The sequence below is a fragment of the Prionailurus bengalensis genome, chromosome B1 (genome assembly GCF_016509475.1).
Source record: "Prionailurus bengalensis isolate Pbe53 chromosome B1, Fcat_Pben_1.1_paternal_pri, whole genome shotgun sequence".
NCBI classification, from domain to species: Eukaryota; Metazoa; Chordata; class Mammalia; order Carnivora; family Felidae; genus Prionailurus; species Prionailurus bengalensis.
This window is the reverse complement of record NC_057344.1, coordinates 274464-292808: the sequence shown is the minus strand read 5'-3', so window position 1 is coordinate 292808 and position 18345 is coordinate 274464. Positions and strand designations below refer to the sequence as shown.

Sequence of the window (18345 nt, the reverse complement as noted above, 5' to 3'; positions counted from 1 at the left end):
CTCTTTGATATGTTCTTTCTTCCTTGTCCTCACATGCAACTCAGACATCTGTATGGATGTACTAAAGATGCCCACCTCCTGGGAAGAGTTCACTTTCCAGTGAAACACTGGGGATGTAAACACACCATGCCAGGCACAGCAAGGAAGGTGAAGTTTGGGACAGGACATGGGATGTCAGGAGAGGTTGGTGACCTCCCCTGTCCAAGGCTCAGGGACCTCCTTTAAGGTAGACTGAAGGGAGGGCCTAAGAAGCAGCCGGGTGCAGCTCCCAAGACAAAAAAGGGGTCTCAGGAGAGGACTGGGGTCTGCAGAGTCCTAAGGCTGGGGTTGGCATGGCATCTGGGGGGTGGTCTTAAGTGCCAACAGGTTTGATGGTTGGTGAAGGGCAATAATCCACTTCCCTTAATTGTGACCTGACATTGATTGGGACAGGAGTCCATGAAAAGCCGAAAGGCAGAAAGTGCAGACAGGGATAGCTTCCCATTATTTCTTAACCAGAAACAAAATGAGTCATACCTGGCAGCAGAATGACCAGTATCCTGCGCCTCTCAGGATGATGTGGGCCTCTCTGATGATGGTATGGACAGGTACATGGACTGTGATGTCTGCAGGGACCCCTGCAACCAGATGTGGAGAATGGGTGGGGAGGGGGCCAATGGATGCAGGATTTGAATCTCAAAGACAGGAGCACCTGGTCCACCCCACTAGAGTGGCACCTTTGCTCCAGGAAATCTGCTTCTAGCTCAGCAGGAAACTGTAGGGCAGGTGGTGTTGGTCAAAGAGGGGTGTGGCCAGAGATCCCTCCTCACCCAGGAAGGGGCAGGGACTGTGAGACTTGGGTCAGGTGGTGCTGGGCCTTGAGAAACAAATGGCCAGTGTCAGCAGTCCATGCCTCATCTGCCTACTCTCAGGTGTTTCTGTACCTCCCCCTCCTTCCTCTAACACATATCACCTCACATTTTCACCTTGGGATTGTTGCCTCAAAGTGGCCTTGGTCCTTTCCCCTGGTGGAGAGTTTAGGATCTTTGATCCCCCAACCTATAGGGTTTCCACCACATATCTTCATAACTCAGTCCCCAACGTTGTGTCCAAACTCAACAACCCTCCCACTCACAGCCCCCATCACAAGTGCACACAGGTTTCCCCGGCTCTGAACCATTCAGATCCTGGATTCTAGTTTTTCACTGGTCAGGATCTGGCCTTCCCTTCACCATGGCCCCAGTAAGTTTCACAGGCCTGATGCCACAATGCTAGTTTCACTTTGTTTAAGCAAAATATTGAGGCTTCTGCTTCCAGGTAAGATGTGTGAGTAGAGAGACAAGACACACAAGAGGAAATTAAAGATTCAAATAAAAGTTATATTGTTCCAAATTCAGAGATTTGTGGAATCAGAGAGGGCTGTAAGAACCACAATTCCAGGAAGAGAAGAGGTCATCTGATTTCCACACCTGGGTGAATTTGCTTAGTACACACAGTGAAACTCATAGAAGTTCACTACCAGGGAATAACAAGTAGATCGATATGTAAACATGTGGGCTGGCATAGGCTGATTGAAATATAGAGAATGTCCAATACAGGGATCCTTTTCCCCATAGGTTTTTTAGGTGGGGATACAGAGGAAAAGAAAGCATTTTAGCTTCTCAGTTTATAGTACTTAAGAAGGTGTCTTCAATAAGTTTAGAAGAATGACCTGAAAGGCATGGATGTTTGAATAAAATCAAAGCTGTAACCTAACCTGAGTGTAATTTTTAAGTTTATTTTGAGAGAGAGCGAGCGAGCGAGCATGAATAGGGGAGAAGCAGAAGAGAGAGAATCCAACCAGGCTCCCTGCAGTCAGCACAAAGCCTGATGTGGGGCTCAAACTCACAAACTGAGATTATGACCTGAGCTGAAACTGAGTTGCATGCTTAACCAGCTGAGCCACCCAGGTGCCCCGTTTTTATGACTATTTCAATTCCTGAATGGAACAAATGATGTAAGAGAATAATAAACTTCTCTAGGTAAAACAATATCAACTTCAGCCCCTTCCTTTTTTTAAGACCACGTGTGAAATCAATCAAACAAACAAAAAAACAACAAAAAAACAGACCATTGCAAAACAGGAAAGGTAATGGAAAAATAAAAAAGACAAAATGAACAAATCCACATGTATTTTGAGACTGGAGTTAGGAAAATTTTATATTACACTAAAAAGAAGTTATAAGAAACATGAAAAGATGGAGAAATTTAGTAGTTCTAGGTTTCAGAAACTATGTCCTCCGACATTAATGGAGTTTAATAGACTTTACACACTGAAAACAAAAGTCAGTTTGAGGACACAACAATATATAATATTCAAACCAAAGAACAGAAATAAAGTGGGGGATTGAAAAGGGCATTGCATACTCCCTCATAATAATATTATAAATTAATAAGCATCTACATTCTCTTTTGCTACTTGTGAAGCAGGATTACTAATCATGTTCAAATGAGTACTAATGACTTGGCCTTCTCTTGTTATCCTGGCAGTAGAGAAGCACCAACTACTTTCCTAGCTTTCTGCATTTGCATGTGGGAGGTGCTGGGACTCCCAGGTCTCATTCTTGGTGATTTGTGGATTTGTAGCTGTTGTGATGGGGATATAGGCAAGGTCAGATTGTCTTTGCTTCTGCTTTCAGCTTTGCCAGTGTTTTTTGTCACTACAGAGATTATTGTAAGTATATGAGGCACTCAGGAAATAGGATACTCCAAAATGTCTTCAGCCACTTTCATGTCCTAGTTCTCACTGAACAAAACCCTTTGGCAACAAAATTCTCGTCTTCCCAGTAATGATTCTTTCCCACTTATTTCTTGGTTTAGCAGATACACATCACTGAGTTTTCTTCTGCATGCAAGTGTGTTGCTCAATTGAATGAGTACAAAGTGATTACTGATCTAGAATCTTTCCTGTGCAATTTATTTAAAGGATAAATGAAAAGTATGTCTACATTGATTACTGACACTGATTTATCTCTGACATGTGACTTCTCCACTGTAACAGAACTATGGATGAAAATTCTTCCACACTCACTTCATTTACATTCTCCCAGGTCATATATTGACTCCCAGGTCAGTCCATTATCTAAAGGCTTTGTCATACAGATGGCCCATATATGGATTCTCTCCCATTTTGGATTAACTTCAGTTGAGTGAAGTCATAAGGATGAATAAAGGCTCTCCCATACGTACATACGTAAGAAATACAAACGTACTTTCCCATACGTAAGAAATACAAAGTGTTTCTTAGGTGTTTGGGCCCTCAAGTGTGTTTATAGTTTGAAGCTATAGGTGGTGAATCTTCTGCATTTATTACCTTTACATGTGTTTTCTCGTGTTGTCTAAGGTTAAAATATTTACTGAAGGCTTTCCCACATACATAACATTTATATGGTTTTTCTCCAGTGTGGATTCTCTTATGCAGTCTAAAGTTATAGCTTCTATTGAAGGCTTTCCCACATACATTGCATTCGTATGGTTTCTCACCAGTGTGAGTTCTCTCATGTCGTCTAAGGACAGAAGAGTGATTGAAAGCTTTCCCACATAGGTGACATTCATATGGTTTCTCCCCAGTGTGAGTTCTCTCATGTCGTTTAAGGACAGATGAGTCAGTGAAGGCTTTCCAACACAGATGACATTCATACGGTTTCTCTCCAGTGTGGGTTCTCTCATGTCGTCTAAGGACAGAAGATTCAGTGAAGGCTTTCCCACATAGATGACATTCATATGGTTTCTCTCCAGTGTGAGTTCTCTCATGTTTTCTAAGGTGAGAACAATGAGTGAATGCCTTCCCACAGAGGTGACATTCATACGGTTTCTGTCCGTTATGAGTTCGCTCATGTTGTCTAAGGTAAGATGTTTTACTGAATGTCTTCCCACATAGATGGCATCCATATGGTTTCTCTCCAAAGTGAGTTCTTTCATGTTTGTTAAGGTCAGAACAATGAGTGAAGGCTTTCCCACATAGATGACATTCATGAGGTTTTTTTCTAGCGTGAATCATCTCATGTCGCCTAAGGTTATAACTCTTACTGAAGGCTTTCCCACACAGATGACATCCATATGATTTCTCTCCAGTGTGAATTCTCTCATGTTTTCTAAGGTCAGAACAATGAGTGAAGGCCTTCCCACATAGATGACATCCATGCGGTTTCACTCCAGTGTGAATCAGCTCATGTCGCCTAAGGTTAGAACTTTTTCCAAAAGCTTTCCCACATTCATGACATTCAAATGTTTTCTCTCCATTTTGAGTATTATTGGGTTGTCTAAGGGCAGAGCTTTGAATAAAGGCATTCCCACCTTGATGACATTCATATGGTTTACTTGTAGCATGACTCTGCTTATGTATATTAATGGATGTCAAATAACTGCTGTCTTGTCCACATTTGTTGCCAATATAGGGATTCTTTCCCATTTTAGGTACCACATATTGAGTCCACGTTAATATTTCAGTAAAATTTTCTCCCAAATCATTGCATTCAAAAGGATCTTCTTGGGTGTGAGATTTCTGGTTTTTGAAAGGAAATGAGAGACTGTTAAAAATTTGCTCATATTTATTCCTTCATTTCATCTACGTATAAATTCTACAGCCATCATTCAGTGACAGTCCTACAAAACTTTTTATATTAGTTACGTAAACACAGGGTATTACATTCCAGCAAGCAAAGAGATTTCTGTAGCATCCCAAATGCACAGATATCATTATTACGTTTCAACTGTTAGGTTTAAGTCATGATTATGCAGCTATCTCTTTACAAGAACTCAAGTATGGTTTTCACCTCAGATTAATTTCTTCCCTAAAATCAAACTAACCAAAACTTCCTACTGTGAAAGCCCTTGATTCCAATCTCAATTATGGTTGCGTAACTATGCCCAATTCCTTACTTATTCAATACCCACATCATTTGTAAGAACAGGTCCACACCCTTAAAGCTTACCATTGCACTGATTAATGTCGTGTCCTTCTTGTAGATATGTTGCATGAATATTATTTCTTGTTTTTTAAGATCATCTTCCCTATCTGAAAAGATTGGGGAAAAAATTGCCACAGTGACACTGAGGGAATTAAAATGCTGAAGACACTAAATGCTCATTTGAATAGGTTTCAAATACTAACAGAGATGGGAAGGAAAAATGCCAAATTAAGGAATACTTTAAGAAGAAACAATTATAGGACATCAGCAGTTGACATTTTCAGGACTGAAATATGAGAAACATAAGATGGAGATGACAATTTGGGAATGAAAAGAGAGGGAAAATCTTCATAGAAGAAAGAAACAGGGACATTTTTGTGAATTGTAACCAGTAAGTACATAACTATTACCCTCCCCAAGCCAAAGACAGAATAGAAATTGACGCCTATAAAGTATAATGTCAACATCTGAAGAAATTGCCCCCATCACATTGTCTATCTTAAAAAAAAAAGTCACTAAATTTCATTTCATGATTCTTAGGGCCTACTCACTCACTGACTAGGCTCTTCATGTAGCTCACCTAGACTCTGGCATTGCAGCAAACCTATCCCTTCTGTGGAAAGTTGCTCTCCTTGTTCCAAGTGGAAAACTGTATCTAATTTGTAGAGTTGTTTGCCTGTTAGTAGAAAAAAGATAATCAAATTTTGGGTTTTGTGCCCCAAACAGTACATGATCATCAACATAGGGCCAACTAATGAGAAAGAATAAGGTAACCTCTAAAAGTCATCCCAGGGAAGAATATGTTGGAAACAACATGGATAGTCCTTCACCAACAAAAGCTTAACTCTTCACTTGTTCCCAAAGACATGAAGGACCTATTACTGACACCCAACCAAGTTCAAAGACAAACCGTGCAATCTTCGATATTTTAATACAGTAAGAAGATACAAGGTCTCACAGTGTTTAAATACTGTATCCCAAACAAATCCAATAAATAGTAACTCCACCAGAAACATCTAGATTCTATGTGGAAAAGTTTTTTGTTTTGTTTTTTTTAATACTGTGGTCTGATATAACCACAGCCCCCACAGGAAAAAAAATTCTTTTTTAAAAAGTCAATACATTTAGTTATCAATTCAAAAATAATGAGTTCTCACCACTGTTTGAGTGTTCTGGAGATTAAGTAGCAAGAATGGCATGAAATTGTGTGAGGAAGATTACATTCTAGTGGGATGAAAAATTAAAGTAAAATGTGAAGAAGACTGCTGTAAGGTAGTTGTGAGAGTTAAGAAAGAATCAAGACAGAATCTGCGGTGAGAAATGAGGAAGCTCTTCTACATGGCTGTTGAATGAATGAGTGAATGGATAAACGTATACATACATGATAAATAGTAAGAGACTCACCAACTGAGACTAGATGACTTATGTTCTCCAGCATCACATCTCTGAAGAGTTTTCTCTGGGACCAGTCCAGTAGGGTCCACTCTTCCTGGGTAAAGTCTACAGCTACATCCTCAAAGGTCACTGATTCCTAGAGCATTATGGACATTGTTTTCAGACAGGGCCATTTCTGCCAATATTCAGGGGAGGGTGGTATATGTAACAGCACTAAGGAAGTGGGGGCTGCAGGTACAGAACATTCAAATAGGATGCTGGGTTTGGTCATCGTTTGCAGTGCACACCTGGACATCTGACTTTCAGATAGACCCACAGGCATACACATTCTAAATACATAACTTTCATTATAAAGAGATATCAAGTGAGATGTGGCATAATATAACCCGAGAATTTCCCAATAAACGTGTAATTAAGACTTCCAGTTCGGGTTACCCAGGTGGCTCAGTTGGTTAAGTGTCTGACTCTTGGTTATGACCTCACAGTTTTGTGAGTTTGAGCCCTGCATCAGGCTCTGCGCTGACAGTGTGAAGCCTGCTTGGGATTCTCAATCTCTCCCTCTCTCTCTTCCCCTACCCCACTTGTGCTGCCTCTCTTTGTCTCAAAATAAACTTTATTAAAAAAAAAAAAAAAAAGGCCTTCACATCATGAGTATAAAAGTTTCTCCTGAAAACTTAAAACACTATTCTCCACCAATTTCAAAAAATCTATGGACTCATTATATACAACCTGCCACTTTTTAAGTACTATGATTAGATTATTCCTCTTTATGACTTCAGTTTCATCATCCATGAAATGGTGTAGTGACTTTTTACGAGTTCTTAAAGATCCAATGACATAGCAAACTGCTAATGAACAAACATTTCTTTTTTTTTAATTTTTAGAAATTTTTAAATGCTTTTGAGAGAGCATGTGCACGCACACATACGCACGTGAGTGAGTGTGGGGGAGGCAGAGAGAAAGAGAGAAAGAGAGAGAGAGAGAGTCCCAAGTATGGGGCCTAAACTCAGGTCTGTAAGATCATGACCTGAGCTGAAATCAAGAGTTGGATGCTCAAGTGACTGAGCCACCCAGGCACCCCTAGCAAATATTTCACTAAACACAACTTCTAGTTTTATTATTCAATAAATGTCAGATGGTATTGAAGCACTGTCCATAATTCTGCAAAACTGAAAAGAATTCATACAAGATGGGAGATCAGCAGGCACATCCTTTAATCTTCACATAACTACATTGTTCATTATAAAGTATAAAGCTAAATGGTTCATGAGCACAAGCCAGAGGCTCTGAGACTTGTGTAATGAAAGACAGTATTTCCTGACACTTCCTATGGCCTGAGTCCTCCCAATGGCAGTTAACACTGTTTTTTGTTTCTTTATCTTGTGTCTCAGTTCAAGCATACTTAAAGCCAGTATTGTTCTTTTCTCTTCATCAAAAGTTTCCAGAGGTCCTTAAATTTTATTTTACCTCTTATGCTCCTTTTACTGAATTACAGCCAAAACTAAGAAAACCATACTCCCTATACATTGTTTCCAGTTACCAAATCTGAACAGAGGGAAATTACAAAGAGGGGAAAAGTAGGATTTGGTACATGAGAAGTAATGAGAATTTGTTTTCTCTTTCATAAATTTCAAAAAGTACAAATACATTCTATCAAAACTTTTACAAGGTTTAAATTTGGGGGAAAAAAAGAGAATGACTCCTCATTGGCTTCTCCAGCATGACCACCATTCATCTTCCCTCAATATTAATTAGCACTCCCTGCAGCAAGCACATAGAATACTGCATTGGAGCTCACCTGTGGGAACAGCTGCCTAACTATTGGGCTGTAAGGTTTTGCTCTTAATCATCTTTATCACCTGCACTGACCTCAATCCTAAGCCCAATATAGTCAATAAAATGGTTAATGAGTGTATTTTTGGTGCTAAGAAGGCCATGGGATGGATATGGAAAAAGAAAATCTCTGATACCTGTCTTGTAAATACCCGGCATTAAACTAGGCTGATATCTTAGTGTAACATTGGGAAGGAAATTATCACATGAAGAATCCTTAATTTCATAGTTCTTGGAAAACTTCAAGTTCAGATTCTTGAAAAACGTGAGTGTACTTAGAACATGAATGCTTGTAGGAGATACATAGCCATATGATGGCAATGGACAGGTCAGTAGAAAGAATAATTCCCTACTCACTTGTGATTCCATTCTGTCTTCTGGGTTTTCACTCATATAGTCCAAGCAACAGGAGGCAAAGCTGAGGAAGGAGAAAGGAGCCATGAAACTCCAGTTGCCCACATTTTCCATACCCACTTGTTATGAAGCCCCAGTTCTTTACCTGGAAGTGATCCCCAGCACAAACGACAGAAACATGCACTGTACTCCAAAGGAAATGGGGTTGCAGGGGGATGGCTCTCCACTACCAGGGAAAAAGTTAAGGCTCTGACTCTTGTTGCTTGGAGAGAAGATAGAAGTACCCTCAATTTAGGAAGAATGTGAAAACCCACTTCCTCCTGATTCCAAAATAGGATTTCTGGCATATGTGGAACCCTTGTGAAAGTTCTCAGGCTGAGGGATTAGTTTGTGTACTGACTAGCACTTTCCTTGGCTCCTCAGCCCTCTGGTATCTCACTCCATTCCTATTCTTCCCTGCCCTCAGCCCTCTGAAGGGTCTCCAGCAATATCACTCCCTCAACATTTACCTTTCGATTTGTTCTGAATGGGTTTGGTTATGAAACAACAGAATTAAGAATGCATTTTATGGTAAGGTTAATCAATTCAGTGACTTACTTCATTTTGAGGATCAATGACACCCATGCCACATATTTAACCCTTAAAATCCCCTGCATCAGAAAACTGTAGGAACATGTGGGTTATGGCATTATTGTCATGTCTAACAATCTTTACAGGGCAATACTCCCAGAAATTATACAATGAAAGGATTTTAGGAGGGCATTTATTTACTCCAACTAAAGTTTTAGAAAATTGTTCACTGAAATCTGCATTAGATACAACTTTCCTGAATTTCATGGTTTGATTTTCTGTATGTGTATATCTCTGAAAACATTTATAAATTGTAAATCCTCCCCCTAAAACATCCATAGTAAGTAAGTATATTTCATGGAGAAATGATAATAATAAGTCATAAACATAAGTGGGTTCAACTCACCCATTTGTATCTCACATCAAGACAAGATAACAATAGTTTTAGTTTATGTGGCTTTGTGCTTGGAAATTTACATACAGTTGTTCATTTATTTCTCAAAATAATTCTGCTAGTTATGGTTTTGTTATTAATTTATTAATCAATGCCATCATCATCAGTCCAGGAAACTTTAGTCATAGGACACAACTACACGCACACCAGCATATACATACACATAAGCATATGTTAGAAAGTGGTATAGGTAGAATTTGAATTTTCCTTTCCTGCCTCCTAATATCAGATTCTTTAAGGGTTACACATCCCACCCAGATTTTACCTGGAATAGTACCCCTAACATTAACGATCAGAGGTGCCACCCTGTTTTTATCTTACTCTCCTTGTTTTTTTTCATAAAATTTGTCCCTGTGTCTATGTTTTCTACCACGTAAGAACCATGGCACTGCCAGAATTCCTAAACGTTAGCCTCCAGCCCTCCTCATTGTTACTGCCCAGTTTAATTCTGTCACCCATTTCGATAGATATTTGCCCAGACTAACGTCATTTATGTCTTTTTCATTATATCTGCTAATCAAGGCCCCAACAGAAAGGGACTCCAAATACCTGCCTGTTCCATGACTGTATCTGGCAGCACAGCATTAGAATACTGACCCTTCTCTATATGTGAAGTCACAACTCACAGTGGCATCCACATATATCTGGCAACACTGTTCTTGTTTGGTAACTAGTAAGTCTTCCATGTTCCTTAAATATTTCAAATCTTCTCCATGCCTTTGAACTCTTTGATTTCTCCCCCCACTTTCCAAAAATGAGATTTTTCCACTAAGTAAATGAATTATATAACTTGATGTTTTATTTCCAGAGTGAACAATCACTGTAAGAATTGATTTTACTATAAGTAGGATATTTTTCTATTTTATTTTATTGTGGTAAAATTCATACAACATTTACCATTCTAATCATGGTTTTTTAAAGATTTTTAAACAATCTTTACACCCAACGTGGGGCTTGAACTTACAACCCTGAGATCAAGAGTCACACGTTCCACTGACAGCTCCGCTCCAGTCCAAGTGCCCCTCATTCTAATCATTTTCAAGTGTATGATCCAGTGGTGTTAAATACATTCATAATGTTGTGTAACATCACCACCATTTACCCCCACAACTCTTTCCGTCTTCTAAACCTGAAACCTTGTTCCCATTAAACCACTCCCATTCCTCTTCCCCACCCTCACCCTCTGACAACCATGGAATTTCTACTGTCTCTAAATAGTATATATTTTAAACTGATGGCAAAGGAATAAAAATTTTAAGATATTAAGACATTCCTAATAGAATATATTATTTTGGAGGAAAAATCATGCAATGTATTTTCCTTTCAGGTAGGATGCCATAAGAAATACTTTGTTGTAGGGGCGCCTGGGTGGCTCAGTCAGTTGAGCGCCCGACTTCAGCCCAGGTCATCATCCTGCACTTTGTGGGTTCAAGCCCCACATTGGGCTTTGTGCTGACAGCTGGGAGCCTGGAGCCTGCTTCAGATTCTGTGTCTCCCTCTCTCTCTGCCCCTCCCCTGCTTGTACTCTGTCTCCCCAAAATAAATAAACATTAAAAAAATTAAGAAAAGAAATACTTTGTGGTTTTCTAAACATTTTAATCTTCTGACAGCAAAAGATCTTTAGTATATTTTAGTAGAAAACCATTAGTTGACGAATGTTTTGATTTTCATGTATCTTTGATATGTTCTGTCTTTTCAACCTATTTACTGCAACATTTGAGTCTTTGAGAAAAAAGTGATGATCTCCTTTTGTCATTAATAAATATATGTTTCAAGGGGCACCTGGGTGGTTCAGTCAGTTAAGCATCCAGCTTTCGCTCAGATCATGATCTCACAGTTTGTGAGTTCAAGCCCTGCGTCCAGCTCTGTGCTGACATCTCAGAGCCTGGAGCCTGCCTCAGATTCTTTGTCTCCCTCTCTCTCTGCCCCTCCCCCACTCATGCTGTCTCTCTCTCTCTTTCAAAATAACTAAACATTTAAACAATTTTAAATAAATATGTTTCAAGTCAAAGACTATACCAAACAATGAAATTACATGGGCGAATAAAGCAGAGAGATCATCTGTTCTTGAGGAGTTGTCTAGTTTAGAACTAGAGATTTTTAAAGAAATAATGACAAGGATATTCTATATACATATACTAAAACATTTCATTTGCGGAAGTGGGGAAACACTCTTAAAATGCACATATCATTTATCTGATACCTTAAAATTTTACTTGGGAAAGCATTAGAAAGTTCAGCAGAGATACAAATAAGCTCACCCCTGTACCTGCACCCTCCCCACCCTCATGAGGGAGCAAGCGTAACACTGCAGACACACTGCAGTGCCCAGGGTGCCCAGGGAAGGAGAACATACTGGCAGGCAGCTGAGCAATGGGATAAACCTGAGATGGTGGCAGGCAGGTGGATTTCAGGGCCCAAAGGTCATTGTAATTGGACTCGTCTTTCTTTCAATTTTTAAAGCTAATGGGAAGCCACTGGAGAATTGCAAGCAAGAAATAGGAACAGATATTTGTTTGCAAATTAGTCTTTGCTGAAGAATGCAGTAAAGCAATTAGGAAGAGTTTGATTAATTTTCATACTTAGGTATTTGTCTGGCATAGGGTGTTGACAGTGAAAGCAGTGGAAGCATATAAGAACAAAAGAAAAGGAAGTATAAAAATAATACATTTTTGAGTTTGTCAGTTATTATCGATCGCGAATTATGAGTCAGACTTTGAGCTAATCATGAGTCAGGCTGTGTATGTACTTAAAAAAAAAATTTCCTCCTTGAATGCATTTAAAATACAATAAAGACATAAATATTAAGTTGCAACACTATGTTACCATATAACCTGAAGATATTTTCTTAGAGATGTAACCTTTGCATTTGGTTGGCCACAGTGTAAAGCAAGCAAGAATTGCTGTACATTTTAAGCCTCTGGAGAAGAGTTAAAGCCAAAACCTTCAATGAGTTTAAAAACACTTATAAACCAAGAGAAGAAAAAAGGAAAGAAGACTTTTCAGTTTTCAGATGTTCACAAATAAACCACATATTTATAAAAGAAGAATAAAAAGAGTAAATAAAGAATGAAATGAAGAAAACAAATTTGACAGAAATAAAAAGTCTGCACAGTGAAATCAAGCAATTACAAAGGACTTATGAAAAAAATAACATTGGCAAATAGAACAGACCATGTATTCATTTAAAAGCAGTAACTTAAATGTAAGAAAAACAGGAATTATATTGTTATTGTAAATATAGGAGAAATTGGTTAATTTCCAAGAAAATGTTATGAATATTCATTCACAAAGAAGAACAATGCCATCAGCCAATTTTAATACATAAACTATATATATCAGATTCCATCCATACAATGGATTTGTGATTTCTCCCAAAGCACTTATACAACATTGTCGAGTGTAGTTTATTGCAATAATGAATGCTTCAATACTGGAAAACATATTACCTTCATTAAATAATTTTAAATACCCCAATAATTAGATCACATCAACAGACCCTTAGAAAAACATATGACCTTTCAAAATGACTTCAAATCTTTAAAAATCATGTCAAATGGGGGGGAATAATTCTTGCTGATCAAGAAAAGCTCAGCAACCATATTCAGCAGCAGAGAAAGAAGCAGTCTCACTAAAGCGAAGGCTGAGAAAGGAGGGCTGGTGAGGGCTGCAGCCATTCACCACTGCACAGGACGCTGGATTCAGGGCAAGTAAACGAGAGGAAGAGAAGAGCCAAAGAACCGGAACAGAAGCTGTTCTTTGAAGACAGGGTTTCAAATTCCAAACAACAGAAGCCTTTTTTTTTTTTTAATTTTTTTTTTCAACGTTTATTTATTTTTGGGACAGAGAGAGACTGAGCCTGAACGGGGGAGGGGCAGAGAGAGAGGGAGACACAGAATCGGAAACAGGCTCCAGGTTCTGAGCCATCAGCCCAGAGCCCGATGCGGAGCTCGAACTCACGGACCACGAGATCGTGACCTGGCTGAAGTCGGATGCTTAACCGACTGCGCCACCCAGGCGCCCCAGTTTTGTTTTTTTTTAATGTTTATTTATTTTTGAGACCAAGAGAGACAGAGCATAAATGGGGGAGGGTCAGAGGGAGAGGGAGACACAGAATCCGAAGCAGGCTCCAGGCTCCGAGCTGTCAGCCCAGAGCCCGATGCGGAGCTCGAACTCACGGACCGCGAGATCGTGACCTGGCTGAAGTCAGAGGCTTAACCGACGGCGCCACCCAGGCGCCCCTAAACAGAAGCCTTTTTAATGATCATACTTAATACAAATATTTTTAAAAGTACACAAAGCTACTCTTAATATACTGAAATCAATACTGCTTAGTTAATATAGTTTAAAAACTAAGCAAACACACACACACACAAAGTCTACTTACAACAGCAAAATATTATGGCTTCCATTTGAAATAATTTTGTAGACCCACATAAAAATGTCTTTAAAACTTTTTGAGGACATAATATGACAGGAGTAAAGCTGCCAAACCAATTCTTAACCTAGAGGACATCATGACATAAAAACCTCAGTGACTACAGAAATTCAGTGCAATCTAAATGTAAAAGTTTTAAATTTTTAAAAATTTACATTTTTAAATTTAAATTTAAATTTTATGTATTCACATACAAACTGAGAATTATCTTAAAAGTCAATTTTGTGTCAATTTTGATTTTGGGTGGGGCCATAGCCAAAACAATGTGGAACAGAAAAAACACGAAAGTAGGTCAAATTCTATCTGAAAATACATTACCTGAAACTTTAATGTTTATTTTTGAGAGAAACACAGAACATGAACAGGGGAGGGGCAAAGAGAGAAAGACACACAGAATCTGAAGCAGGTTCCAGTCTCTGAGCTGTCAGCACAGAGTGGGGCTCAAACTCACCAGCTGCAAGATCGTGACCTGAACCAAAGTCAGATGCTTAACCAACTGAGCCATCCAGGCATTGCTACATTATCTGAAACTTTAACACAATTGAAATGAAGTACTTAAAATAAACAATATTCAATGATATATTACAACTGAATGGGACATAACACTTTTAAATGTGAAATAGGTGATGCCTTCCACAGGAAAAATAAAAAGCATGAAGAAAGGATTTTGGCTTCACCACAAAAACTTAATACCAAAGTGTGTAAGTGCCTGTGTGTATATCGTTAAACCACAAAATAAAAAATAGTATGTAAATGCACATCAAAAATGAATTAGAGGGGTGCCTAGGTGGCTCAGTCGAATCGTCTAACTCCTGATTCCAGCTCAGGTCATGATTTCATCGTTTGTGAGAGTGAGCCCCACATCAGGCTGTGCTGACAGCATGGAACCTGCTTAGGACTGACTCTCTCCTCTCTTTCTGCCCCTCCCCTGCTTGTGCTCTTTCTCTCTCTCTCTCTCAAAATAAATAAATAAAGAATTGGAAAAACAATTAATTATACATAGGTCTACAAAAACGAAAAAAAAATTATACATATGTCTAGTGAAACGAAAATAAAAACAAAGGGTTGTCATTTCATCCAAATCTGTATGTATGTATGCACGTAATGTATATATGTAATTAATTCCTGGGTTTTGCAGGGGGGGATGCCTCAAGAGTTGGTCACTGATAAAGATTTCCTTGCAGTTTGTGGGGGGGGGGGGGGTCACTGGGCCAGAATCTATCACAACGTGAAAGGTGCTACTTCTTGGCCCAGCAAACTCCTACTTACCCAGAGTGTAGAAACCCTCAGCCATCTGCAGAGACGTTGATTCTTTACAGATCCTTGAACACTAAATCTCACTGGGATCGATGTGCTGTTAACAATTTAAAACCCTCTTTATGTCAGACATTTAGGTTGATTTTAAATAACAATTAGTGAATAAAGCACTCATCATGTGTGAAGTGCCGCCGTATTTTGTCATGGCTATTGGTGTGTAATCTCTGCCTTCTATTGCAAATTGTTAATAGTTTTAGCTCAAATGCACACATTCACTTTGTTAACCTTCAAATACATCACACAATTGGGTGCAACAAATTTCCCCTTATTGGCATTCTTTTCCAGGATTTTTCAGGCACTCCTGAGAGTCACTACTAATGTGTGCACTTTCTTTAATCCTGGTGTGTGAAGAGCTAACAGTACATCCAGATTTGGTGCACAGTATGTATGGGCAACCCTCACTGATACCATGGTGTCCAGTCCTTTCCCTACTTGACGTCTGGGCATGAAGCACTTCTCACAAAGACCCCCTAAACAGAGCCACTTCACAAGTTCTATGTCACTGGCTCACAGAGAGATGGAACTGGTCTGGAGTGGGGAGAATTCTGAGGGAAAGTCGTGGGTGAGTGAGGAAATGTGTCCGGCAGGACACCTGAGTGTCAGAGATCAGAATGTCCTAAGAACACCATTTCAGGAAGGAGAGGGTAATAATCAGATAAATGAACTTTCCCAGTTTGGAAAACATGCCAACCAGGTCTTTGAATAACTTGTCCCATTCCTGGGCTACGAGCACTCAAGTGGGGAGGAAAACCAGCGCGTGGAATAGATGGTCCTCTACTCTCTACTCTCCCACCAGGGAACAGGGACAATAAACTTGTAAATGGAGAGGAACACATGTTACCTTGTGCCTCACAATACCCTGAATCCTGGTGAAGCCCACACGCCACGTGGTAGCCGTGGGAATGTGAGTCTTTGTGTCCCATTCAAGTCACAATCCTTGCACTCTTGTAGCGTACGCTGAACACAGGACCACCAGGGAAGGATGTGCAGGCTTTTCCTTTTCTCCAGTCTCTGAGCTTCCCAGGCTCCCTTCCATCCATTAACATCCCGAGGGCTTTGCCTTTCCATCACAGAGCCAAGTCTCACCTCCTCACGAGAGAGACACCTTTGTTCAGCGATTATTTATAAAACTCTTGGGCTTTCCCTCCCCAGCTTCCCTGTGCTGTGTGTGTTTTGGGCCAGGCAGAGATGTGAAAAGGAGGCCAGTGGAGGTCACCATTACTGGCCTTATACATGAGTTGGACTGCATTTGATAGTGAATGGTAAGGCTTGCCCTTCTCACCCCTGCTCCTGAAAATTCCTGCCCGTATTTCTCCGGAGCAAGAGCAGCTTCTCTATTTCATGGTTTTACTCATACTGATTAAAAGCTTTTAACTTCTCTTTTTACCAGAACATCACATTTACACATCAAAAATGGAATATTAAGACCTAATTATTGGCATGAGGAAACGTACAGGGTCAGGCAGGTATGGAAGTACCTTTGAGCAATGTATTTATCATGATGAGACAAGTCAGAACAAAGGTTCCAGGACTATACAGCCCATCCCACGATATTTGGTGAAAGAATAACAACAAAAAAGGGCAAAGGGAATTCAAAGAAATCATAAACTTCGTTGGAAACCTTAGCCCTCAGACCATATAATTAAAATATCGAGAAAAAGGAAGATGTTGAATATTAGAATACCTGTTTAAACTTTGTTTTGAATGTCAAGACAAAAATCATCAGTATCTCCAACTGAACTGCACACAGAAATATTGTAAAATCATTTACTAATCAGCAAAACACTTTCAGTATACAGCGGACAGGAAAAGCACTGTGGCCTCATAGTTTGAATGTGACAAATAATTTAATAGGGAAAGAAATTTAGAAATTAAAAAAAAATTAATGAGACTGCAATCCAACCTCCTACCGCCCAATGCTACTGTTGGTCAAAGTCTGATTACATACTCTGTCCCTATTTCCGTACTGATCTTTTTGTCTCTTTTCACATAATGAACTATCTTCTCCCCAGGTCACTTTCTTTCTCACTGTCACTGTTCCTGTGAAAGTCCATTGTAACCACCCACCTCCCATCCTCCACTTGACTCTCCCTTACTCCCTCCGTCTCTATATTGTGCCTCTTGCATCCTCATCCTGCGGACACAACTGGACATTCAAAGGGATGGGATCACAGTTGATCTCTGCCCAGGAAGAGCTCCCTTTTCCAGTGGGATGTGGACAGGGCAAACACAGCCTCAGACACAGCCAGCGGGAGCAGGATTGGGACGTTAAGTACACGGGGGTTCCCAGCACGGGATCGGTCTCTGCCGTCAGGCCGGGGCCCACGAGCCTCGCTGACGCGGTGACCGTGCTTCCGGCCGCGGGAGGACGAGGATGGCGAGGGTTTCAGAAGAGGACTGGGTTCTGTGGGAGGCCCCCGAAAGACTTCAACCGGAAACGGACACGGACCAGAGGACCGAGGAGCGTTGGGATCGACGTCCCGAGCGTCTCAGGGCAACGCTGAACTCCCCCCGGGACTGACGGGCGGCTACGGGGCCTGAGGCGGGGACCAGTAAGTGGCAGGAATCCTTGGGCCCCGGGTATGGAGAATGGGGCCGGGAAGGGGCTGAGGTAAACCTCAAACATCACAATTCACTTACCGAGCGATACCTGCTCTTCCGGAAATCCGCTTCCGGGTTAGTAAGAAATTACGCGAAGGGCGTGGCCTGGGGAGGAAGAGAGGGGACCGGACGTCTGCGGAGGGGCGGGCCAGCGTGGGGCCGCTCTGAGAGAGGGTGAGCGGAGAGCGGGGACCGCACAACAGTGGAGGGGCAGGGCCGGTGTAGGACGTGGCTAGCGTGGGGAGGAGCTTAGGGAGGGTGAGCGGAGAGTGGACGGAACGTCACGAGGACCGTGTAGGACGTGGCCAGCGTGGGGCGGGGCCTAGGGAGGGTGAGTGGGGTGGGGGTGGGGCCGGTGCCGGACGTGGCCAGCCTGAGGCGGGGCCTAGTGAGGTTGAACTGAGACCGAAAGGGGCAGAAGCGGAGGGGTGGGGCCCGTGTAGGGAGGATGAGCA

General features: G+C 40.8%; 1 protein-coding gene across 2 annotated transcripts; it reads right to left on the bottom strand.

Moving 5' to 3' along the window:
- Window positions 1-2160: 2160 nt before the first annotated feature.
- ZNF596 (zinc finger protein 596) lies at window positions 2161-18139 on the bottom strand. Of its 2 annotated transcripts, none has more exons than XM_043557149.1 (7): window positions 17930-18139; window positions 8514-8574; window positions 6333-6459; window positions 5509-5604; window positions 4953-5035; window positions 3249-4522; window positions 2161-3207 (listed from the first exon to the last, which is right to left on the bottom strand). In XM_043557149.1, the coding sequence occupies exons 2-6, from the start codon at window positions 8547-8549 to the stop codon at window positions 3278-3280; spliced, it is 1587 nt and encodes a 528-aa protein (XP_043413084.1). In that variant the 5' UTR covers window positions 8550-8574; window positions 17930-18139; the 3' UTR covers window positions 2161-3207; window positions 3249-3277. The 2 variants fall into 2 exon arrangements, with proteins under 2 accessions (XP_043413084.1, XP_043413085.1); XM_043557150.1 differs by lacking the exon at window positions 17930-18139 and adding an exon at window positions 16131-17922.
- Window positions 18140-18345: the final 206 nt, after the last annotated feature.

Bases quoted from the DNA above. Each gene is read 5' to 3' on its own strand.
- ZNF596 (XM_043557149.1), bottom strand. From the start codon at position 8,549: ATGAGTGAAAACCCAGAAGACAGAATGGAATCACAA. The intron at 6,460-8,513 runs GTGAGTAGGGAA...ATAATGCTCTAG, and splicing joins AAGACAGAATGGAATCACAA to GAATCAGTGACCTTTGAGGA. The intron at 5,605-6,332 runs GTGAGTCTCTTA...TTCTACTAACAG, and splicing joins AAGTCATCTAGTCTCAGTTG to GCAAACAACTCTACAAATTA.